Raw genomic sequence first — 27,123 nt, forward strand, 5'->3', positions numbered from 1 at the left:
ATCCACGTGATGTAAAAGAAAATGTGATTCATCAGACCAGGCCACCTTCTTCCATTGCACTCACATTGTTGGAGCTTTCGGTGGTGCACAGGGGTCAGCATGGGCACCCTGACTGGTCTGCAGCTATGCAGCCCCATACAAAACAAACTGTGATGCACTGTGTATTCTGACACCTTTCAGTTTGAGCAACAGTAGCTCGTCTGTTTGATCGGACCACACGCGTCAGCCTTTGCTCCCCATGTCCCATGTGCATCGATGAGGCCGCCCATGACTCACCGGTTCACCACTGTTCCTTCCTTGGACCAATTTTAAAAGAACACTACAGACTGGGAACACCCCACAAGAACTGCAGTTTTGGAGATGCTCTGATCCAATCATCTAACCACCACAATTTGGGTTTTAATTTGGCTTTTCAATTAAAAAAAATTTCAATAAAAATGTGTATATATATATATACACTATATTGCCAAAAGTATTCGCTCACCTGCCTTGACTCGCATATGAACTTAAGTGACATCCCATTCCTAATCCATAGGGTTCAATATGACGTTGGTCCACCCTTTGCAGCTATAACAGCTTCAACTCTTCTGGGAAGGCTGTCCACAAGGTTTAGGAGTGTGTTTATGGGAATTTTTGACCATTCTTCCAGAAGCGCATTTGTGAGGTCACACACTGATGTTGGACGAGAAGGCCTGGCTCTCAGTCTCCGCTCTAATTCATCCCAAAGGTGTTCTATCGGGTTGAGGTCAGGACTCTGTGCAGGCCAGTCAAGTTCCTCCACACCAGACTCTGTCATCCATGTCTTTATGGACCTTGCTTTGTGCACTGGTGCACAGTCATGTTGGAAGAGGAAGGGGCCAGCTCCAAACTGTTCCCACAAAGTTGGGAGCATGGAATTGTCCAAAATGTCTTGGTAGGCTGAAGCATTCAGAGTTCCTTTCACTGGAACTAAGGGGCCAAGCCCAGCTCCTGAAAAACAACCCCACACCATAATCCCCCCTCCACCAAACTTTACACTTGGCACAATGCAGTCAGACAAGTACCATTCTCCTGGCAACTGCCAAACCCAGACTCGTCCATCAGATTGCCAGATGGAGAAGCGCGATTCGTCACTCCAGAGAACGCGTCTCCACTGCTCTAGAGTCCAGTGGCGGCGTGCTTTACACCACTGCATCTGACGCTTTGCATTGCACTTGGTGATGTATGGCTTGGATGCAGCTGCTCGGCCATGGAAACCCATTCCATCAAGCTCTCTGCGCACTGTTCTTGAGCTAATCTGAAGGCCACATGAAGTTTGGAGGTCTGTAGCGATTGACTCTGCAGAAAGTTGGCGACCTCTTCGCACTATGCGCCTCAGCATCCGCTGACCCCGCTCCGTCAGTTTACGTGGCCTACCACTTCGTGGCTGAGTTGCTGTCGTTCCCAAACATTTCCACGTTCTTATAATACAGCTGACAGTTGACTGTGGAATATTTAGGAGCGAGGAAATTTCACGACTGGATTTGTTGCACAGGTGGCATCCTATCACAGTTCCACGCTGGAATTCACTGAGCTCCTGAGAGCGACCCATTCTTTCACAAATGTTTGTAAAAACAGTCTGCATGCCTAGGTGCTTGATTTTATACACCTGTGGCCATGGAAGTGATTGGAACACCTGATTCTGATTATTTGGATGGGTGAGCGAATACTTTTGGCAATATAGTGTATATATATATATATATACACAGACATTTTATATATATATATATATATATATATATATATATATATATATATATACTTTTGGCAATATAGTGTATATATATATATATATACACAGACATTTTATATATATATATATATATATATATATATATATATATATATATATATATATATATACACACACACATTTTATATATATGTATATATATTTAAATAATTGTTGATTAGAAATTAGGATTTATACAGTTGGCTATACTTTTACAAAAATAGATGCTTTAAAGTACTCTTGGGTTTATTCTATAAGTAACTCTTTAAGCAGTACAGTTGTACCTGTATTTTAAAGAAAATTGAGAGATACACAAACTGAGATGTTCAGAGATTTGAGTACATAAGGTAACAAATTTTTCAAGAGACGGTCTTGGCTCCTCATCCTGCCAATGATGTCATTGTGTTCTGTCATTGGTGAGGAGACTGCGGTGAGGACGATCATTTTAGATGCTTAAGGACATGACATCATCTGTTAATCAGCAGAATACGCTTCTTCTGTCTGGTCATATTCTGCCTTTGGATGTTAACATACATTTATTTTCACACACAAAAAAATCTGAGATAAAGAGATTCACAGCTTGAACAGTGCAGAATCCAGGTGGTGTACAGTATGCTATTATTATTATTAGAATATTAGGTTAAAAATAAGTGCTATCTGGAGACTAATTACTGTAGCTTATGTAGAATTTTTAAAGGAAAAACTACCATGCCATGTCTTACCAAAGTGTTGGGCCACCACTAGCTACCAAAACAGCTTCCATGTGTTTTGGCCTGTAATCTGTAGGTCTTGGGAACTGTATTTAGACAGATTAACAACAGTTTTAGGATTGGTGGATTGGTACATCATTAGTAGCTTCAGCTCTAAACCCATACATGCTTTGTAAACAGCAGTAACCAAAATGCCAGGAAAATCCTAGAAATATGTACACACATTTTACAGTCACATCCACCCAGTCAAAATGAACAGTGTGGCTCCCCTTGGTTTCTCCAGTATATAGCTGATTAGCTATATATTAAGTGATCATTCATGAAATATGTGTGCATTGCTAGTTGTTATGGGAGCATCAAAGCAAGGAGAAGGAACTTTGCATACAATTTTGGACCTTGGAACCCCAAAGAATGAATGTTATGTTTTGGCTACATCTATCATAATATAGTAATTTAAATATACACTGATTTTACCACAAACTCAGAAGCACTTTATGTAAACAGCTCATTTCATGTCTTCTGCATTAGTATTTTTTTACTGTTTACATTTAGAAAAATTTTTATATGTGCCTTACCCTATCCTTCTTTATTGATCAGTACTGGCTGGGCCACGCTTCTCTCAGGAGCCAGCAGATCAGTCGGTGGTATTGGGGGAGCGGGTTGTACTCTCCTGTGTGGTGTTTAACTACACAGGCATCGTCCAGTGGACCAAAGATGGACTTGCTCTTGGCATTGGAGAAGACCTGAGGGGTGAGATCACACTGGAACATGGAGACACTGAAATGCATTCTTGCATGTATAATAAACCTGTATTTATGTGATTCATTGCATTGTGTTGCTGTCACATGTTTGATGGATTAGACAATTGCTTGAATGTGCAGGTGTACAGGTATTCCTAATAAAGTGAATGGTCAGCATATGTGGAGTATACAAATATAAAAAATGCAAATATGTGCATATATTGTGCATATATGTGACATATAAATGGCATTAACATGGGCCTAAATGCTCATTATGTATTTTTTTTAACTCTAGAGTCACGCATTCACACAGATACACAGTGTTACATATATAGTCTCATAGTCTATATAGCCTGTAAGGAATCAATCCTCCCGCTCCTCTCCTATGCTCTAATTATTTTTTAATTAAATAATTATTAATCGTATGTCTCTTAATGTTCTAATACCATTTAACCTTTTCCTTATTATTTATATATTATATATCTATTTATTTATCTATTTTATTATGTCATGTAAATTATTATTATTATTATTATTATTATTATTGTTGTTGTTGTTGTTGTTGTTGTTGTTGTTATTGTTACACACACACACACACACACACACACAAAGGTTATCTGCAAGGATTGACTGAGCTAAAGCATGATGTAATCGTTGCCAATACTTTGGTTCCCCCTCCACTCCACCCTCACATCAGTGATGTCATAATGTGTGTGTGTGTGTGTGTGTGTGTGTGCGCACTTGCGCGTGCATGAGCATGCGCATGCGTGCATGCGCAAGACAGAGGAGAGAAAGAGGAGACGGTGCTGATTGAATGCCAATGTGTTGGAGTGGAGCCCTCTGGTGGGAGGAACTTACTAACACAAGCTTCAACAAACAATTATCTGGGTTTTTTTCTCCTCTGTCTGTCTCCCTCCCTGTAATATAGGTGGTGAAGTTAGTGTATACCAGTAAGTCTGCAGTAGTAACAGCATGTCTGTGATGATGTGGGGCAGTATATAGATTTGCATCAGAGTGTAACTGTGATTTTGTATGTAATTCAGTAATTACATACAAACATGGAACATTACAAGCTACAGATGTATTTCTGTGTTTATGTGTGCATATTGTGTTACTGATTTTGACTACTGGACTGAACAATCAAAGGTTGTATTTGTGTGTGTTACAGCATGGCCACGTTATCGTGTATTAAGAATCATTGACGTGGGTCAGTATAACCTGGAGATTTCATCAGCTGAGCTGTCAGATGATTCTCTGTATGAGTGTCAAGCCACTGAAGCAGCTCTCCGGTCCAGAAGAGCCAAACTCACAGTCCTCAGTATGAATTCAACCCACACACATGATTTTGCAAACTTGAAATATGTGTGTGTGTGTGTGTGTGTGAAGAGTCAAGTCACTTTTTATTGTCATATCAACCATATATAGCTGACACAGTACATAGTGAAATGAAACAACGTTTCTCCAGGACCCTGGCGCTACATAAAACAACACAGTGCTACATAAAACAACACAAAGCTAAGTTAAGGACTAAAAGTAAGTTGTCCTAGACACATAAAGTGCATTGTGTGCAACCTAGTGCAAACAGTACAAGACAAAAGACAGTGCAAACAGACAATACAAAACACTACAGGACAGATACACAAAATAGCGCTGACCAGTATATATTATGTGTATTATACAGTACATTGTCAAAAATAAGAGGACTGTAAACAAGCTGGTGGCAGAATTGAAATGTGGTGTGCAAAACAGCATGTAAACAGATTTATTATGGGTGTGTGTGTGTGTGTGTGTATATATATATATATATATATACTTTGAGTTAATAGCATTAGCCCCAAAGACTATTTTATCTGGGTTATGTGAACGGGTGCCCTCACACTAAAAATATTTTTAGGTTAGAATGATATTTTATTTTTTCATGTAGAAACAAACCTATATTATATTTTTAATAATTTCCAACAATATATGTTTTAATATTAAAAGAAGCAGGTTGAACACCTAATTGCAGTTATTGTAAGATAAATTTGAAATGATATAATAATTATAAGTTTTAAAACATTAGCAACTGCCACACAAAATACTGTCTACCTGTGCTCATTTAGGAAGCGTTTTAACAATATCTTAACATAGAAAACATGGATGTTAGTCAAAACACTAAGATAATGTTAGAGACAAACAGTCAGGAAACTGGAAATTAACACAGAGGAAAACCTTAGGACCTGAAAAAAAAAGAAAGACCTGTTGTTACAGCTCAATCCTGGAAAACAGACAAAAAAATCTGGTCTTGGAAAGAAAATGTTGCTTTTTTTTTCTCAAATATAAAACATAAAAACATAAACAGTAAAACGTATTGTGCAAAATTAACAATTAGGTTATAAATTTAGAACTAAGCAGGCTGACTTTAGTTTTCCTGGTTTTCATTCTGGACTAAGCAGAATTGAAAATGCTTTAAAACTTTATAACTTTAGATACATATGAAAGAAAAATAAATATTTTAGTTCAGAGAAACTTTTAGTTCTAAGAACTATAGATAATAGAAAATGTCACATTTTCTATTCTTTCATGCATCTCTTGTGATAAAATTTCTAGATTTTGTTAGACAGACATTTAGCAGGGACAATAATCACATTTAGCAGGGACTGAAAATATTTTTAATGGTCTACAATAAAAATATTTCATTTGTTCAAAACGATGATACTTGCTATTGCACATTTTTTTATTGCACATGGTGATTTGGTGCCTGTGAGTATGTGACAAATCAGAATGTGATGACTAAGTGTAATATCTTGTTCTTCCTTGTTAGTTCCCCCAGATGATCCAGTCATAGAAGGTGCTCCTGAGATTTTGTTGACAGCAGGAATCTCATACAACCTGACGTGTGTGTCCCGAGGGGCCAAACCACTCTCCACCATAGAGTGGTACAAAGATGGAGTTATAGTGGAAGGAGCTCATACTAGCACTGTGGGTACACACACACAGAATAGAAAGTTTTCTTTCTAAAAAGAACATCTGATTCATCTTAAAATATAATCTTTTTTTAAAAAAAAAAAACCTGACTCATTCATGTGGTATTAACTTTCCCCCAGTATTACCCAGTTTACCATTAAACAGTAAAATCTTACAAAATAACATAGCTATTTGTGTATTGTGAAAACACTTGACTAACTAACATGTAATGCTAACGTCAGAGATAAACTATTCAAACTATTCAAATTTAAATTTCCACAAAGATACTTACATATGAATCATCCTCTCTCTCTCTGTCTCTCTCTCTCTCTCTCTCTCTCCCTCTCTCAGGAGGTTTTACCTGACAGGAAACGAGTAACCACACGCAGTTTCCTGCCTATTCAGCCAGTAGACACAGACACTGGACACAACTTCACCTGTATTGCCTCCAATCTGGCTGTGCCACTGGGAAAACGAGCCAGTGTCACACTCAATGTGCACCGTGAGTCTGTGAATTTTTGTTTGTGTCTATTCATATTCTCAGTGCCGAAGTACTGTTGCACCACACAGATTAGTGTTTGTCCCTGTTCAGGGGTAGAAAAATGATAAATTAGATGATGAAAATATTATATGAAATAGAATATATGAAAACAGATTGTTTTCTCTTTTTAGATGCTCCCACAGTTTTATTATCAATTGAGCCCCGTTCAGTTCTAGAGGGAGAGAGAGTAACATTTACATGTCAAGCTACAGCCAACCCACCTATCATGGGATACAGGTAAGTGTGTGTTTGACTGAGTTATATGTGGCTAAATGTGGAGAACTCCTTAAGGGAGTGAGGCAGAGTGTCAATTGACTGTGTCTTATAGGTGGGCTAAAGGAGGAGTAATCCTGGAGGGAGCGAGGGAGAGTGTGTTCGTGACTACTGCAGATCACTCGTTCTTCACTGAGCCTGTTTCCTGCCAGGTGTTCAACGCTGTGGGCAGCACCAACGTCAGCATATTGGTGGACGTACACTGTACGAACCTCTCTGTATAAACATCAGTCCAGCTGTTCTTGTGTCTGTCCATCTAAATATTTTTCATCTGTTCTACCTATGTTTTCATCTATCAGTTACTTCAGCCATACTGTTTAACTTCTTTTTTTGGTTTATCTACCTCTTAAAGAAATAGCACACTTGGCTGTAATGCAGCTTCATAATATTGTTGCTAAAATAAATTCACTCAGAATTGGTGCAATTATGATTTTCAATATTCAGACCTAGAATAACTGATATAATAAAATCAACAATATGTCATGGCACATTTCATAATTTGTTATAATACGTTATGGCAGATTTCATAATTTGTCATGACAGTTTCTTTCTTGGAGTGTAGAAACTTGTCATGTCACATGAGCTCTGGTTATGATATGTTTTATTATATTTTATGATAAATGTTATGGCATGTACTCATGGCAACTCATAAGTGGCAAAATAAATATTACATCTGCGCTGAACACATGAGAAATGCTACATAAATTACACACATTTTCATAAAATGTTACACTGGTTATGAGTATATATGAGTTTTATCATGACAAATAATTGCTAGGTCTATGACAACATCTTAAAGGGCTTTGCTTGACATTTGTCACGTATGCTGACTGCTAGTGATTATTTTTGTGATATGTAATGAGAATATAAAAAATGATGAAAAATAGAACAGATTGTAGATAATATATATATATATATATATATATATATATATATATATAAAAATATTGCAGTTAATGTGTCATTGTTTTTTTCACTTAACTCTCTGGTTCCAAATATTTTTTAACGTAATATATTTATAAAAATGTTATATATTAAATAGAGTTTCATTAATCCCGTATCATTTATCATATTTATCGGTTGCCATATTTTTCAGACCTTAATGTATTCAACTATTAATGTATATATTAATTTATATTAATTAATATATATAATTTTTCATTTCCCTAACTGCTTGTTTGTTTTCCTCTTGTCTGGTTCACCTATTCATTTAGCCTTCTTGCTGCCTCCTTCCATGTCCCACACAAATTTAATAAAAATATGAATGTCTTCCCCTTTCTCCAGTTGGTCCAATACTGGTAGTGGAACCGAGGCCTGTAACGGTGGATGTGGACTCTGATGTTACACTAAACTGCAAATGGACAGGAAATCCTCCTCTTACTCTCACCTGGACAAAAAAGGGTTCCAGCATGGTACATAAATGCTATTATACTGTACAAATAAATACTATACAAAAAACATAACATTCTACAAAGTTAAAAGAGACTGTAGTTACAATTATGTGATTATTATGTGTTTATGCTATTGAGTTTGCACTGCTATGAGTTGCAATTACTGGATTTATATATAAATAAATATATATATATATATATATATATATATATATATATATATATATATATATATATATATATATAAATGAATGAATAAAATTTAAAAAAGCCAAAAGTATTTGGCATTTTTATTATCATCCTTTGGCTGTGGATTGTCTGTATGAGGGCCAGGGTAGTGTTCATGCCTGCAAACCACTGCTAAGGTCAGATTTTTATTTAGAAATATAAAAAGCCTGAAGATGATTTGTGGACAAGTAAGATCATGAACACTTTTATAAGGATAATAGTACTAGAGATAAAACTAGAAAGAAAAAGCAGAATTAGAAAGAGAAGTGAAGAAAAAGCTAAATTTGTGTTTTGGCTGCAACAGAAAACAAAAGGATGTCCAGCATTTGAAAACATGTACTACTATCATGGCTGATATCATGACATGTCCATTCACTTTTGGTCCAGAGGGTTAGGAAAATTATCAAGTGCTGTGAATTTCATATGATTCACTCAATACAGTCATAAATTGCTTCAAATTAAAACTATCTTCACTTTAACCTGATACACATGAACAACTTGCCACTGGACACATACTGCACTATTTCTTTGTTAGTTTGTTTCATAGTTTGTTTTTAACAACAAAATATACTCAACTTTGTAGTCAATTTTTTTTTATTTAATTGGTAATCCAAATTAATATACATGTTCTTTTTACTGTTTATCTTTTATCAGTGCCTGTCCCATTACAAAACTGTAAATCTGTAAAACATTGTAAAATATCTTCATCTAAATTGTTCTCAAATTTGCAAATGAAAAATGGAGGTCATATGACATGAGTATAAAATTACCACCATCAAACTAACTTTTTTATAGCTTAGTTCAGCATTTGTATGTATTATTTTTTCATATTTATTTGTGTTTATTAAATAAATTGTGTTAAATTTCATATGTTTGTTACATTAGATAATAAAGTACAGCAAATGATGAAACATGGTATAGTAAACACAACATGGAGTGAAATATTATTACTATTATCACTGTTACTATTACCACCATAGCCTGCTACACACTACATTGTACACTATACACATAATACTACTGAATCTTTCTCTCAGTCCTCACAGTCATACTGTTGCTTTCTTGTTTTTCTCTGGCAGGTTCTCAGTAATAATAATCAGTTGTATTTGAAGTCAGTGAGTCAGGCTGATGCAGGACAGTATGTGTGTAAAGCCATCGTACCCAGGATTGGGGTTGGGGAGACAGAGGTCACACTGACGGTCAATGGTTAGTATAACACACACACAAACACACACAGAGCAGACTAAAGTTTTCAACCAAAGTTGATAAAAACACAAAAGGTAAACAGTATGAAAATTAGCCTAATTGCATAAATAATGCAAGGAAAGTAAAATTAAGATCTCATACAAAAGGAATGGTTATCAGAGAAATAAAGGCTACCACTAAGGAGCAGCAAGAGCAACCCACTAAAACTGTTAAGACATGAGAGCGGGACTTCCCAGGCACTGTGAATAAATAAAATTAGAAAGGTATTTCTAATTTTGTAATAAAATTAGATAATAATTGAATCTTAATAATGTTAAGGCACCATGGCACAATGCTGCTTTTGCTTTCCATATAAAACTATATCATACTTTCACATCATTAGAAGTTAAATCAAACAAACACAAAAAAACCCTATGATGGGCTGGTGTTTCATTCAGGTTATGCCTTGCCCAGAGTGTTCCAAGTCCGTGATGAATGAATGCTCTTCTGCAGCTACATCCATCCATCCATGCATACATCTATTCATTCATTCATTCATTCATTCATTCATTCATTCATTCATTCATTCATTCATTCATTCATTCGTCATCATTTCCATTTCTGTTGGGTAGTGCTTCTATGGTTGTTTTCTCAAAATTACTTGTTATCCATGTAGTAAGTCCTTTTGTAAATCATGTAAATCATTGTAAACCATGGCCTAAACCAAAAAAATGCATTTGTTTAATATTTAATGTAGAACTTTAATATATAATTTTGTATTAAATATATATATCTTTTGACAGGTCCACCAATTATTTCAAGTGAACCAGTTCAGTATGCTGTAAGAGGTGAGAAGGGCGATATCAAATGCTACATTGCAAGCACACCTCCTCCTGACAAAATTGTGAGTACCCACACACATATATGTTTTTATGAAATTTATTTACATTAATTTAAGTGACCCTGTGATGGAATGATGTCATATCCAGGCAATATTCCTGTCTCAGACCCAGTGCTGCTAGGGTATCCTTTGCAATTTGTACAACCCCATTCAACAGCTACTGTTTGATCACACATTGGTCCAAGAGAGCTAATATTTAGTATGACAGCACTGGGACATTTTACTGTATCATAATGCTTCTCTGTGATTGCTACATAAAATTCTACAATAGTTTGTTACATTGAAACTGTTCACTACAATTACTACAGTGCATAAAGTCTATGCTTAATCCAGCTAGAGGAGCAATTATTTAGGAACAGTTTTTCAGTTTTTGCTGGCAGAGCAACACAAAACAAAATATTTGACCATATAATGTCTGAATGTATGAATAAATAAATATGTATTTATTTGATATTCATTTCTTATTAATAACTTCTTATTAAAAACTCTTGTATAAAAGCTATATCACACTCACAATTGGGATGTTTTACTGAATATTGACACGACTGTTTGGCCTAATCACATCCGACTGATGTTCAGTATAACATGAATGTTGCTTAATTACAAATAAGAATTATCTTAATTACTTACATTTGTCTTAAAAACAAATTTCATTTATAAGCAATTATCCAAATGGCTAAAAATACACACAGAACAGTCATAACATTAAAACCACCAGTGTGTGTGTGGGGGGGGGTCTGTGTGTGTTTGCATGTCAAAACATTTGACTATCATGGAAAAGGTAAATATTTTTTGCAAGTTATTTCAGAAACTGAAAAGTGTATATATTGTACACTCATTACATCCAAGCATTTTTTGATTTTTTATATTTAATTATTTTTTATTTTTGAGCCTACAGCTCAAAAACATTGAAAAAGTGTATCTAAAACATTAGAATATTTCATTTCCACTTTGAGCAAATCACTTTTTATGTAGTATAAATACCAGGAATGTCTCAGTCAGGTTCAGTACACACTTCCACAATCATGGGGAAGACTGCTGATTTGACAGTTGTCCAAAAGACACTTTTTGACACCGGTAAGCCAAAGAAGATCATTGCTGAAAGGGCTGGCTGTTCACAGAGTGCTGTATCAAAGCATATTCATGGAAAGTTGACTGGAAGGGCAAAGTGTGGTAAGAAAAGGTCCACAAGCAACAGGGATGACCGTAGCCTTGAGAAGATTGTCAAGCAAAGCTGATTCAAGAATGTGGGGGAGCTTCACAAGGAGTTGACTGAGGCTGAAGTCAGTGCATCGAGAGCCACCACACACAGACATGTCCAGGAAATGGGCATTTCTAGTGCCAAGCCACTCCTGAACCAGAGACAATATCAGGAGTGTCCTACCTGAACTAAGGAGAAGAAGAACTGGAGCATTTCTCAGTGGTTCAAAGTCATCTTTTCAGATGAAAGTAAATTTTGAATTTCATTTGGAAATCAAGGTCCCAGAATTTGGAGAAAGAGAGGTAAGGCACAAAATCCAAGCTTCTTGAAGTCCAGTGTGAAGTGTCCACAGTCAGTGATGATTTGGGGTGCCATGTCATCCTCTAGTGTTGGTCTACAAGTCATTGCAGCCATTTACCAGGAGATTCTATAGCACTTCATGCTTCCATCTGCTGACAACCTTTATGGAGATGCTGATTTCCTTATCCAGCAGGATTTGTCCCTGCCCACAGTGCCAAAACTACTTCCAACTGGTTTGCTGATTGTGGTATTACTGTGCTTGACTGGTTGGCCAACTCACCTGACATGAATCTATGGGGAATTGTCAAGAGGAAGATGAGAGACACCACACCCTGCAATACAGATGAGCTAAAGGCCGCTATCAAAGCAACCTGGGCTTCCAATACACCTCAGCAGTGCCACAGGTTGATTGTCTTCATTGATGCAGTAATTTGTGCAAAAGGAGCCCCAACTAAATATTAAGTGCCTAAATGAACATACTCTGCTCAGAGGTTTTGACTCTTCTGTATTATTAAATATACTATATATATATATATATATATATATATATATACTATATATATATTAAATTATGATATTAAATATATTTTTTTATTATCTAATGAAATATTCTAATATTTTTGATTTCCATGAGTCATAATTATCTAAATTAAAAGAAAAAGGCTTGAAAGGCTTCAGTTCATGTTTAACAAATCTAAAATATATGAAAGTTTAAATGTTTGAATGAAATATGTATATACGTATACACACACACACACACACACACACACACACATGTAGTGGTATGGTGATTTGTCCAGCAAAATGTTTGCAAAAGAAAATTCCATTTTATTGTCCATGTTGACACCTCTGAAGTTACTGCAGCCACTATAATTACAGATCCACCACCTCTCTTGCACTGCCACGAAATGCATAATAATAATTATTAAAAGTTCATTCATTCATAATGAAATAAAATATCAGAGGATCTGATGACATGAGGATAGTATGTGAAATTATGCAATTAAAGACAGGGGATTTGAGAGAAGGAGATAGGAGAGAGAGAGAGAGTTAAAGACAAAGTCCTGTACCCTTCAGTGCAGATCATGAGAAGCAGACAGTAGGACATGACAAATGAGTGCATTTAACAACCTCAGCACTTTACCAAGCTCTCCGTCACCTCCTCTCTTCTTCTTGTATCTCCCCCTTTCTCTCTCCTCTCCTCTGTACTCTCTTTCCATTATTTTGCTCTTGTGTCTGTCTCTTTTTTTTGCTCCCATACACTGCAGCTTATATTTTCAGCTTCTTTTAAAATATGCAGTAATTTAAACAATGTGGAAGTATTTTTTTGTATGTAAGTATTTATGACTCCAGCATACAGATGCATATGTATGTAATATATTCTCTTATGCTGTATCATTAGCAAAGTAGTGGAAGCTTATACAATGTTTATAAATATTCAGATACTCAGATAAGTCAGATAAGTCCTAAGAGCATTTCCCACAATAAAGCTTTGTAAAAACAAATATTGTAAAACAAAGTATAAAACTGCCCAGGGAAGGCACTGTCTAGAAATGCAACAGAATCCATCTGTGTTAATGGCCAAACTACAAATATGATGTAGTGGGGACTTTTCATAGGCTTCATATGGGAGGTCATATGTGTGTTTCCTTTTGCAGGTGTGGGCCTGGAAGGAGAATGTGTGGGAAAAAGATAGAGGCACTCTCTCTGAAAGGTACACAGTGGAGCAAAGCAAGCCAGCATCAGAAGGGGGTGCTGTGCTCTCCACCCTCTCCATCAATAATGTGATTGAGTCAGACTTTCAATCCACATACAACTGCACAGCTTGGAACTCATTTGGACCAGGCACTATGATCATCACACTGGCAGAGAGAGGTGAGAGAGCACTGTTATCTGGCCCAGCACAGACATCAAAATATCATGATTTAAATAAACAAAAAACTGAATTTTTTTGAAGTATACTAGTCAGAAGTATACTAAAACAGGTAGTTACTCAATGCTAGTTGGGGCAATGAGCATATAGTACATTTAAAATCTGTATATAGGAATATAAAACAGTGAGATCCTCACCTTTTTCCAGGGCTTGATTCAAAGAAAAACAAATGCAGCCAGGAGTCTTTACATGTGCTAAGTAAAATCAGTCAAACTATTGTTTGTTAATGAAGTTATTACATTTTTTGAACAGTATTTTTGAGTAAGCAATTCACATGCTTGTATAGTTGATATTTATTAATAACTAATATATTTGTTTTAATAACAAACAAAATATAATATAATAAAATTATTTTATTGTTATTAATTATAAAATAGCAAAAAAGAGAGAAAACAGAGAGAAAGTGAGAGAAAGGCTACTAATTTAGTGCAGGTAGGGGGCAGGAGCTGTGTAGCAGTGATAGGAACGGTGCTGGAGGGCTTGGGGCGATGCTGAAGCCTTAGAGGGACTTGGAGCACGGGCAAAGCTGGACTCAGGGGGAATAGTGTTGCCAGGAGCAGAATGGCACATTAGTCCCAGTTATAAGACAACTTCACCTCTCTACACTGCCTGTACTTACTCAGATCTCTCCTCAACTCCTGGAGAGTGAGTGGAGACAGTGGTGTTGCTGATTGATCTACCCAGAACAAGAAATCTTGGAGGGACAGAAACCACCTACTCACCTTTGCATTAGAGTCCATATCCCAAGATATCCACTGCAGAGGTGCATGGTCGGTCACTAAGGTGAATTTTCTTCCCATTAGGTAGTACCTGAGTTCTTTTTTGGCCCACTTGATACCCAAGGCTTCCCATTCCACAGCGATTAATTTTCTTTCCACGGTGCTCAGCTTGCAGCTGATAAAGAGGACTAAATACACTTTGGAGGTGTCCATCTGTAGGATAAAGGGGAGGTTGAAATCGGGGTTTCTTAGGACAGGGTTGCTGGTGAGTGCTGCTGCAACCCATATTCCACCTTGTCAGTCCACCACACCCAGTCCAGTTGGCCTTTATTTGTGAGATCTGAGAGGGGAGAAGTTAGAGACAAACCTTCAGTAGTAGCTCGCCAGTTCCAAAAAGGCATATAGCTGTACCTTCTTCTCCTGTTGCTTAAGGAGGCCTCGGCTGATACGATAACCCAGGTACTGTGCTAGGGTCACTTTTTAGGGTTCGCAGTCAACACTGCCTTACGCTGGTTAGAATCTCACCTAGGTAATGCAGATGAGCTGACCAGGTGGAGGAGTGTATGACAATGCCTGTGTGGTTTCAGCACAATATCCATTAGCCGCTGGAATGTCAACAGGGGTGTCATGCAGGTTGAATGTGAGAACCCAGTAATGCCATTGTCCACTGTCAGTACTGAAAGCAGTCTTTAGTCAAGCCTCTGAGGCGAGGGCTACCTGCCAGTAGCCTTTGGTCAGATGGTGTCAGTTGATGGTGGAAATAGACCTTGCTCTCCATCAGATAGTCAATTTTGGGGAGGGGATAGCCATTGCACTCTGACACCTGGTTGAGTTGTGCCACAGCCTAAGGGTGCTGTTTGGATGACGACGATAGGGCTGACGGATCTTCCTCAGTAGATTTTTGTAGGGCTTCTGGCACCCGATACGATTGCTGTTTGACCATCACTCCCAGAGCCCCATTCATTTTTTCAATAGATTAATATGGTAAAGCTGTGTGTCTGCCCACTTACCTGATTGTTGCAGACGGAGGTACACGGGCCCCACTCGCTCCACTACCATGTAGTGGCCATGCCAGTGGGCCATAAACCTGCAGGACACTTCAGGGATGAGCAAGAGGACTTCATCACCAGTCCAGATTTCCATGGCCTTAGCCGGGCAATTGTAGACCCTCTGCTGTGCTCTTTGGTTGGCTTCTAGCTCTGTAACATTGACTGTTACTTTATCTACACGTTCCTGCATTTCTGCAGCACTCCATTGCTGATTGGTCCCCATTTTTGATTGGGCTGCACACGCTCCATCTCCACAGCCGCAAGCCTTTTTTCTTCATGAGTTGCATGAGGAGCGCTTGTAAGCTTTTTATGAACAGAATTTTATAATTTATACCTGGGACTTTCGAACATTTATTTTATATACTAGAAATTTCTAATACAACTACTCATTCAGTAGTCATGCCTGTGGGGATGTCAGAATGGAATAAAAAAAAAAACAGTATAGTGGAAGGAGTTAAAGAAACAACACAAATCTTTAAATTTCCATGTTGAAGAAAAAAAACAAAAAATATAAATAAACCAAAAATATACAAATGTTATCACTTCGTATGACTTTTATGTGTAGAGGTCTGCATAGGGCCACTTTTTTCAGGCTCCCAAACAACAAACAAGTTGAAAATGGCAGTTATCAGCCTGAAAAAAACTCCTAAAAGCTACACTATATTGCCAAAAGTTTAGGGACACCCCTCCAAATCATTGAATTCAGGTGTTGTTTTTTAGTGGTTGGGCTTGGCCACTTAGTTCCAGTGAAAGGAACTCTTAATGCTTCAGCATACCAAGACATTTTGGACAATTTAATGCTCCCAACTTTGTGGGAACAGTTTGGGGATGGCCCCTTCTTGTTCCAACATGACATGGATGAAGTCCTGACCTCAACCAGATAGAACACCTCTGGGATGAATTAGAGTTGAGACTGTGAGCCAGGCCTTCTCGTCTAACATCAGTGCCTGACCTCACAAATGCGCTTCAAAAGGAATGGTCAAAAATTTCCATAAACACACTCCTAAACCTTGTGGAAAGCCTTCCCAGAAGAGTTGAAGGGGTTATCCCAAAACGTTTGGCAATACAGTGTACCTCAACATAGTATTGTTCCATTAAGGAAGGCCAATCACTGAAATTACCATTCACCTTATGAACTCTGTTGATGGACATAAGCTACCTCCAGAGTTCCAGAAACAACATTCAACTGAGCTGCAAGGCTGTCCATGAGTGCATTTAAAGACCAGTATCTCCTTAAATAGCGCAATAATAGTGCAATAATAAATTCAAATTAATTTTTTTGCTCATTTAATACAGTAATTTATTTATTCACTAAATTTGATGACAGTTTCCAGGTTGAATATCTGTCTATGACTTGGGAACCACTAACTTCTAAACCTACAATGTCAAGACATGATATGGAAGCACTTGTCCATTTAACTTTTTCTTTTGTCAGATATTGTCCCTGTGGGTATAATAGCTGGTGGAACAGTTGGATCCTCCATCCTGCTGCTTCTGTTCTTGCTTGCCCTGACCTTCTACATTTACCGGCAACGAAAAGCCAGTGAGTACAATATGTGGCATTCATGTGGCAAAAATCTCATAGCAAAGCATTTAGACTATGGAACATGTCCATTTACTACTCATCATTTGTAGTGAAACACTGAAATTCTGAGACAAATTATTGCTTTGAATCTGAGTAAAATAATTACAATGCCCAATGGAACTTAGTGGCCTGACCTGAAGAGGCCTATTTCCCACACTAACACAACCCAGAGTTATCAAAATCAAATACAGTATTTGGGAATTCATTTACTCTGTTTTTAATTATACCACAGTGCTGTCGACTTTGTGATTAGAATTAGTGTTGATTAATTTCCTATAAAAGCATTGCTGTGTCACTAGTGCTTGCTGCAAGGCAAATCTTAGAGATAAGATAGATAAGACTGTATCATCTGTTCATACCAGTTGCAATCCTGGTATGTGATAGATGTTAAATATATATTTATGTGTATTAATGCTCCTGTAATACTTTTATCCCATTTATAAAGTCACAACTAATTCAAAGGGACTGATATTACTAAAAAAGTTTTCCAGTGGTTTCTGTTTTCTATCTTAAACAGTTCTTTGGGATGGTGTTTTGACCATTTTTTTTGTTGTTTGTTTTAAAACATGTTTTCCAAACTGCTTTTAAAAGCAGTTTGGAAAACATTTTAGGCAAGTTCTCTGTTGGTTTTGTTTGCAGGTCGTCGAGGGGTTGCATTGAAGCCTGACATCAAGGTCGAGACAGTTAATAAGGAGACCCCAAGCCTAGAGGAAGATACAGCAGGTGTCTCAACAGCATCTCGCATGGTAAAGACAATGTATTCTGCGAGATTGATAGTAAAAGAAACACAAACCCTGAGTTGCAATAATGTATTCAATACCACCTGAATCAACTACTTTTCAAAATGTATTTGAATTCTGCAGATGTTCTGCTTCAGAAGTGTACTGTTTTGTTTTGTTGATCATTTCAGCTTCCAAGCCCCCTTTCAACAAAGATGATATTAGCTACTGCTTAATATAATATCACATTTAGCGCAGTCAGGATTACATGGTAGAACAATAGTGTTGAAATACAGAGTAGGTCTCTTTACATCTGAACTACACAAAATCTCAGTCACCCTTAATATCCATTCAGGTAGGTGGGACAAAAATAATAGTATCATACAATTGCTGGAGAATTCAGATTTTCTGCTCTCAGTTCTGTCCAGCTTCAATATAGAGGCCAATACAAATAGTCTTTTTAAGGCACACTAATGTATAACCATAATTGTAAACCAATTGTTAACCAAAATGTTTTAGAAAATTCTCTCTATTTTTAATCAGTTTGATCATTGCTTTTGACTTAAAATATTTTAATGTGGTTATAACTGCACTACTTATTGCTTTTATTGAGGGTGTCCAATCTTATCCAAAAAGGGCCAGTGTGGGTGCAGGTTTTCATTCCAACCAGAAGCCACGCCTGAGTCTATTACAGGCAAAGACCAACTGATTTAACAGGTGAAATCAGGTGAATCTCCTGCTTGATTGGCATGAAACCCTGCACCAACACTGGCCCTTTGTGGATAAGATTGGACAACCCTGGCTTTAAATCATACAGTACTTAAAAATCTGATTCTGTCTGAATTACAACAGCAAGTTGTGCTGTATTTATTCATAAATTCACTTCAGGAGCCAAGCTTTTCCTATACACATGCAGCTTAAATTCATGCTTTCAAGTTTCTGTAATGCACCATAACCACTGGCCATAATCAGTGTCAGTCTTTGTGGATTTTTCCAAAAAATCAACATGTTGGTAAAAATGCTCAGGCAATGAACAAACAGGACAAGCTGGACAAAGGCAAATTCAAGTGACAAGAAACAAATAAACCGGTAAAGCCAGAACAGCAAAGACAGGTTATCATGTTTGGTAACATCAGGAATGCAGGGAAGACTGAGCATTTAACGAGATGTGAATCTGTAAAATTCTTTTTTGTAGAGTTTGTATATGAGCATGAGAGGCGTGCCCAATCAAAAGTTCACTGACTGTGAGCCAGGCTTGAATGAATGAGTGAATGAATTCTGGGAAGTGTATGTTTAAAGGTCACAGGGTGTGCTGGGAACTGTAGTGACTGGCCTGAACTGACAGAAACCCACCAGCAGCCCCACTACCTCCCACAACCCCACAAATGCCCTGCTTTTCCAGGGCCCCCCCTTTAATCATGGACCAAGGCTGGATGATGAGCATGAAAGTTGTGGCATAGATGCAGGTCAAGGATGGTGTGTGCCAAGATCCAGCATTGGTCCTCTGTATCATACTCCTCCCAGTCAATGAAATATTCCATCTGGCCATTCCTATGGCGAGCATCTGGGAGTTTCTGCAAGCCCAGGATAAATATTTATGAGATAAGCAGGTCAGCCCTCAATGTCAAGTGAAGCAGGTAGGGTGGCCAACAGGATGCTGGTGGCCAGGGGACCAGGTACAACAGTCTTCAAAGGAGAGATTTGAACAGACAGGGCTATGCAGCAGTTAAGCTTGTAGGTCACTTCATTTACTTGACTTCAAAGACTTTGAAGGGGCCAATGTAATAAGGGCCGATGTACCAGATAAATTCCTCCATTATCTGTTGTTCTGCCACAGACAAGCAGGAAATCTGGTTGCATGGAGGAGTGGCTCCAGGGAGCAGATCAAAGTAGTCATTTGAGTGATGAGGGGAAAGCCCAGTGGCCTTGCACCTTATCTGCACTTTCCACAGTGGGTGATGCCAGGGTGAATTGAGGAGCCTGGATAAAATGGCCATGAAAAGGTGAAGACCAGTGGGTGTTCTTGTTCAGACAAGATGAACATGGTGCATGCAATAGTGTAATACATAAATACATAAATTTCTCCAATTGGAGGGTGTCAACTCAAAGGAGGAGAGGCTTGCTGCAGTGTGAGATGCTTCTCCTGATGGCCCCCTCATCAATGGCATGGGTTGTGGTGGTCCAGCCACTCCCTAATTGATCAGTGTTGTCAAACAGAGACTATGCCTGAGTAGTGCACCAAAACTAAGGCTGTGAAAGATTGGTGAGAAAATGTTTGGTATAGACTCACTGTATTGGCACAGGAGGCAGCCACTTTAACCAGAGCTAGGCTGGATATGGAGAGAGCAGCACCCAATAAAGTGGGCAGACTGGCGTCCTGCATTTACTTCTCTCTCCTCCTTGCTGAGCTGTGTGTTCCCTAGCTTCATGGTTTCAACAGGATCGTTAGCACCCAGATGCGGCCATACTTTTTTTCAGTATGGTCAATGGCATCTCATCTCTGTCATGATTATCAGGTTCATGCCAAAACGTCTTTCTGGGTTGTGTTTTTCCCCCTTGCTGCCTACCATAATTGTGCACAACTGAGCAAATACTTCCACTTGATTAAAGCGATGGTCAGAAGACACTTCTCAGCCTCAATGTTCTCCAAGGAGTGATCAAGCACATGGCGTAACAGTTCAGCAAGCCATTTGTAGGACCTTTGTTCCCAATCTACTACTGTATATCTGACTTCAGTGCTCTGCCAATGAGTAGGTTCAGTAAGTATTAAATCCTCACTAAGATGCATCACCTGCGATCTTGCAATAGGAGATTAATCTTCACATTGAGGTCCAACTGTCAGTACTGTTCTCCTATAAGTTGTCTGTGAGCTGTGATGGCTTGACTCCAGTCCAGCTCTCACACTGTAGCCATGTTATCAGCAAAGTAATCTGTCATGAAAGATGTGGATGCAAATGCAGTAGTACACTTTTAATGTCAGGTCAAGAAGCTTTTGTTGTCATTTCAACCGTATATAGCTGAAAAAAGAAACAGTGATATGAAACAATGTTCCTCCTGGACCACTGTATTGTATCAAATGTAGAGCTACTTAACACAACACAGAAAGTGCACATAAAGTGCATGCGTGCAAACTGCAAGGCAGAAAACAGTGCAAAACAGACTTTACAATACAGTACAGTGTACAATACAATACAATAGTGTACACAGAGCAGTGTTGACCAGCATACCGTTCTGTAGAATGCAAGTAAAGATGCTTCGGTTGTAAACAAAGACAGTGAGCAGCAGTAATAGCAGTATTAAAAATTAGTGTGCAAAAATTGCAGTGTGAGTGCAGAGATGTACAGTTTAATATGTTGAGTGTTGAGTGTTTGTTAGTGTCAATCTAGTCTCTGGGAATTAAAGAGTCTGATGGCTTGGGATAAGAAAATGTTACACAGTCTTATTCAGCTGCTCAGGAACGCTTTGATAGTCCCCCTATCAGGATGGGGTGGTGGGAGATGAGCTTTCACTGAAAGTAAAGCTGCTTCTGGGCTTTCTTAGTGATGGAGTTGCTGTTGAGGGACCAGGTGAGGTTTTCCACCAGATGAACACAGAGGAATTTGGTTCTCCATGGAGGTCTGTCGATGTCCAAACATCTCTTTTGTTTTGTCTATGTTCAGGTTGTTGGCACTACACCATGCTGGTTTCACCTCCTTTCTGTAATGATGCTGACTCATTACTGCTGATGAAACCCAACATGGCCATGTCCACAGCGAATCTGATGACGTGGTTCGAGCTATGCATTGCTGCACAGTCCTCAGTCAGCAGAGTGAACACAAGTTTACTCTGTAACATCAGGAATGCAGAATAAATTGAGTATATACTGCAGAGTTTGTGTGTGTTTGAGATTTAGCACAAGTGTGGTCAATCAGAAGTCCAGTGATTGTGATTGGGGCAGAGCGTTTGTGTTCTGGGGAGTGTAGCCCGGACTGGCCATGTTTGTTTGTAGGCTGTGATGTGTGCTGCAAAGTGCAGTTCGCTGATTGGGCTGACTTGCTAAATTATTTAAACTGGTAGGCAGAACCTAAAACCAGGAAATACCAGAAAAAAAATGCAAGGAACCATGGAGACTAATAAGGAATGCAAAGAATTTGGGGACTAGAAACTAGAGACAAGGTAAAATTTCAAATAAGCATGAAAAAAGTTTATTTCATGTTCTCAGATCCAGTCTACTTTAAATAAATCTTTATTACATTTTGTATAAGAGATAAAGAAAAGACATACTGGATATTTATACTACATTTCCCAACTATATTCCTATTAAACCCAAAAGGTATGGGCTTGGTCAGTGTTGCATCCATTGCTAATCAGCCATTGCAGTCATTCCTCTACAACACATTTTCTTCCTTTCCTTTTCTTCTGCTGATCAACCTGATGTGGTGTTTTCCTCTTCCCTCCCTCCTTCTCTCCCTCTCCTCTCTTTGTGTGTGTTTGTTTTGTGGTGTTTTGTTTTGATGGTTTAGTTTCTTCCCTCTGTCTCCCTCTCTCCCTCCACTCAGCCATTCAAAGAGGACACAGACCTGAAGCAGGACACACGCAGTGAAACACTGGAGACCAAGGAGGAGTACGAGTTGAAGGTGAGAAGCAAGCATTACTAATGCAAGCAACTAATATCTAGATATAAATATAAGAAAATAAAAGCTAAAATGCTTTCTATTCTCCTTCTTCTTTTGATCTCAAACCCAAATTTCAGTACATAGCAAAAACAATAAAATTCTTCACGCTGTTCCAAAAGCTTTGGCTGGGGCACTGTGCATAATGGTAAATGTGTCTCCTTGAAATCTCTCTATTCCTGCAGATCTTCCAGCTCATAAAGGTTGGACCAGCCAAAATTTAACACTAGACTTTCAGTTATTCAGTGCTGAAGATAGAGCATATTAGTTGTATTATGATTTGTTGTTAGCACTAAGCCCTAGTGGGTAGCATTACATTGTGGAGATTTACCACTGTATCTTGCTAGTCTTAGCAGGCTTGTTAGTCACCTCATTTTATAAGAAAACAACCTATTTAAAACAAAAAAAAAGCCTATGTAACTTTATTTTGAAGCTAAGAAATCTTGTGAATAAGTGCAGGAAAACTGATATATATATTTAGGTGTAGTTATGTAACACTAGGTCATCACGCCAGGAAAAATCTACAAGTTCCTTAAAGTGTAGTTAAGGTATAATATATAGTATAGTATAAGGTTGGTTCTACTTGGAAAATTTTTGATAAGCGAAACCTTTGGCTGTATGGTTCTACATAGTTTCCCCAACTGAAGAGCATATTGGGCAGAATGAGAGTTTGGGGTAGAATGATCTGTGTTAAGATTATAACAAAAATTATATTCAGGTGTACAGTACAATAGTGTAGCACCTTTGCATGTTTACAGGACCCAACAAATGGCTATTACAACGTGCGAGCAACGACCCATGATGAAGGGCGCACCACGGCCCGCTACCAGGAATTCCGCCCACCAAATCCAGCCTCAGTCTCCACTTCTGCAGCAGGCTCAGCGCCCAGTATTAATCCTGCTCCCATCGGCCGCTATGAACCACGCCCACCATCTCGGATTACTCATAACACCTATGCCCACTTCAGCACCATCGCCAGGACCAAACAAAGCCAGGGCCCACCCAAAGCAGCACTTCAAACCACAGACTATTCCAGAGAATGTGGCCTTCTGGAATCAACCAATCAGCTCACTTATGACACGTATGGATACCAAAACACGGCGCAATATGCTCAGTATAGGCTTGGCTTTGCTCCACCACTTGAGGAAGGACCAGCATATGAGATGTATCCAACAGGACAGGGGGTGGGGCCAAATCAAGGGGTAGGGCCAGATGCTGGACTGGGGAAGTACGGGAGCTCAACACGTTTCTCCTATTCATCTCCACCTACGGAATACTCTCAGAGACACACGCAGAGGATGCAGACACATGTATGAGAATGGAATAGGACACTGACACACACATACACACGCACACACGCAGGCACACACGCACACACACACACACACACTGGACTTAAAATTGTGGTTAATCAAAAGCTAGATTCACAGATTAGTGTAGCTATCTCACAGTCACACATACACACGTGTGCACACACATTGTATTTTGTACTGTTATGTCTTCATTGTGTGCCATCAATACAGTGCCAAACTAAGATTAAATACAAAATGAAAAGATAAAATATAGAAAGGGTGAAGGGATACATTCATGACTTCTTCTACTCCATTCATATATTCTCTCCACCATTCCTCCCTTATCCCTATGTCTCTTTTCCTGTCATCATATGTAAATATATCCGAAAGAAACATTAACAGAGAGTGTTACCTGAAGTTAATAACTGCCCTAGTATAATAAGTAGGATAACTGAGAAGAAGCTATAGGATTGTCCATTTAAGGGGACATTTTTACCCGACTGTTTCCTATGGGAATCTACAGATGGCACCAGTTGGGAAATGTCTCCAGCCTCAATTAACCCAGTCTGTGCCACTGGATAATATGAAGGACAGTGTATGTGTGTAAAGTATATGCTCTACCGTGCAAAGTGTCATTTATGTCATACTTGCAAGAGTTGCTGAATGTCATGAAATATGAAATATTCAAAGGATACATTTTTGCTATGAAGCAAAAAAGTGACTCAAGCCACTGTTCATGGCAGCCCATAAACTGTTGATGGAAGTCTATATAATTTATAGTCATTTTGTCTTAACAGTGCATTAATAACTGGCAGCTATTGTAAAAAAAAAAAAAACAACAAAAAAAACCCTGCATTTTCTAAAACCTCCAGTGTTATGGATTTTGTCCAAATTGCAGAAGAAGATCAGCTTATTCCAGCTATATGAATACATTAAAAACAGCATTTGCACTGCCCTTTTTTATGAAGGGATTAGTGTAGTGTTGTGGGGAAAAACTGTACCATACTCAATGTGTAGCCCTGAAAACAATAAAACTTAGAGGAGACATTGGACAGGTGTGTGAGCAACAGCTTGGCTCCCCTTATTCTGGAAAAAAAGCAGATAAAACCTTTCTAAGCCTGTGTTTATAAACCTTTTTGACTGCACTTTTTGTAATTTTGCCTTGAATGCATTAGTACATTTAGAACTCTTTAAAGCTTTAAGGCTTTTTTATTATATTAATTATCATACTTAATTTTATGACTTTATTTATTAAACATGTTATATAAATCATACTTTTCATAATCATGCCCTGTGGTTCACAGCATTATTATAACTCGCCTTCACTATTTATTAAACAAGCACTACTATAAGTTACCACTATAAGTTTTTAAGTACACACAGCTAAAGGGTTTTTCTATTATTTAAAGTACAAGTTAAAGCTGCTACAGTGCATGTACATATTAATACAGTTAAATTACACAAATAATAATAAGTACAGTCATAAAGTTTATACATTCAGGCTTTATATAAAATGTTACTGAAAGAAATTTTGAGATGCTTTTTCATACCTTGTCTTCAAAAAGTACCAAGAAAAGAAGAATAAGCAGAAGAAGTGAGGGCCTCCCTTCCATAAAACTAAATTGTTTGCTACTTTAATGTGTATGTGTGGGAGAGCACCCAATCTCATAAATGTGGGGATGTTCCACAGGGGAACAATTGAACCTTTTCTATTTGTACAGTCCTCTTGTCCTATACAACACATTTGCCCCTTCAAAGTAGAAGAGCGCTTTTTCCACATTTGTATCTGAACTTAGAACATGGCATTTGAAAGCATTTTTATATATTTTTATACAAGAAAAAAGAAGTTAGACCAACAGTTCAGAAAGTGTGTGGAAAGGCTTTTGTTTCAAAGTCATTGTTGATGTGAGTAATTTGTACTTTTACAGGTCCATTACCAGATAGTGTCCAATGAATTTTGACAAAATGTTTATTTTGAACATTGAAAAAATACCCACTATAAACTTATTTATTACATCAAATGTAGCTACATTACAGTGTGCCATTACTTTTTTCTCTCCAGATTTGGTGATCTAACATTTTTATACCATTATTTGTGCCAATTGTGTGCCATCTGAATGAAAGATGAAACATGCAAAAATAACTGGGCCAGGTTTTATCCATAGACATTATTAAGATATTAATTAGCGATGGGTTTTCTGATGCACAATGGTTAGGTATAATTTTAAAAACTGTCTTCCCAGTAGATCTGTCATTGCAGGACAGATTTTCTAAACATGAAGAAGGCTTTTTCAGTTAAGCAAATAATTGGCTTCAAGAAGTGTATAATGCCTGTGACAGACAGGCAGCCCTTCCTGGGTGAATTTTCACACTTTGTTCCAGATCTTTCTGGAATTGGCTCTGGACCCACCACAAGCTTATTTGGAATACAGTGGTTACTGAAGATAAAGAAATGAATGAACAAAGTTAATAATTCAACTGAAATTCTTTGTAGTAGGACATTCTGGTTAGCTTTGAAATAATTCAATGAATTCACTCTCTTTAGCAGTACAAAATACCATTTTGTATTTGTTGCCACAAACATTAAAGTAGATATCACTCTATCAGTCAATTTCTATTCTCCACAAATATAATGGATGATCAGTGAAAGAATGTGCAATACTCTTCGTGGATGTGTGTCATAGCGTAAATGTCACCCACTCTCCTAATTACTGTATCTATCTTATTCCTGTTATAAAAGCCTCTTTAGTATTATTGTGTTTATATTGGGTCTTTTACTTGTTTTTGTGAATTTCATAATTTTATTCATCTTTTAAATGTATACAAAAATCTAAATTTATATTATTCATATTTGTCTTAATCCCTAATCTTATTTTACACAAGATTTTTTATTGTGTGATTATTTTTCCATATTATTGAATAAATACACCTTTTTCATAGTAACCAAAGCTTAAGTCATTTCTTTACAGATGGACATATATGAATATGCAGTACAGGTTAATTATTTA

The 27,123-nt window shown here is 37.8% G+C and overlaps 1 protein-coding gene across 2 annotated transcripts in view; it reads left to right on the forward strand.

The window, feature by feature from the left end:
• Window positions 1-27,026, forward strand: part of kirrel1b (kirre like nephrin family adhesion molecule 1b) — a 47,434-nt gene extending 20,408 nt beyond the window's left edge. Inside the window, exons 2-15 of one of the 2 annotated variants that reach the window (XM_058372765.1) lie at window positions 3,058-3,210; window positions 4,369-4,518; window positions 6,004-6,161; window positions 6,498-6,648; window positions 6,819-6,924; window positions 7,016-7,164; window positions 8,245-8,372; window positions 9,659-9,785; window positions 10,568-10,668; window positions 13,825-14,041; window positions 17,303-17,410; window positions 18,092-18,198; window positions 22,674-22,787; window positions 23,582-27,026. In XM_058372765.1, coding sequence (XP_058228748.1) covers window positions 3,058-3,210; window positions 4,369-4,518; window positions 6,004-6,161; window positions 6,498-6,648; window positions 6,819-6,924; window positions 7,016-7,164; window positions 8,245-8,372; window positions 9,659-9,785; window positions 10,568-10,668; window positions 13,825-14,041; window positions 17,303-17,410; window positions 18,092-18,198; window positions 22,674-22,787; window positions 23,582-24,139 — 2,327 coding nt within the window. In that variant the 3' untranslated portion in view covers window positions 24,140-27,026. The remainder of the gene's footprint in view (window positions 1-3,057; window positions 3,211-4,368; window positions 4,519-6,003; window positions 6,162-6,497; window positions 6,649-6,818; window positions 6,925-7,015; window positions 7,165-8,244; window positions 8,373-9,658; window positions 9,786-10,567; window positions 10,669-13,824; window positions 14,042-17,302; window positions 17,411-18,091; window positions 18,199-22,673; window positions 22,788-23,581) is intronic. The other variant, XM_058372766.1, reaches the window with a different exon arrangement.
• Window positions 27,027-27,123: the final 97 nt, after the last annotated feature.

Source organism: Hemibagrus wyckioides, linkage group LG20, assembly GCF_019097595.1.
Source record: "Hemibagrus wyckioides isolate EC202008001 linkage group LG20, SWU_Hwy_1.0, whole genome shotgun sequence".
Taxonomy (NCBI): domain Eukaryota; kingdom Metazoa; phylum Chordata; class Actinopteri; order Siluriformes; family Bagridae; genus Hemibagrus; species Hemibagrus wyckioides.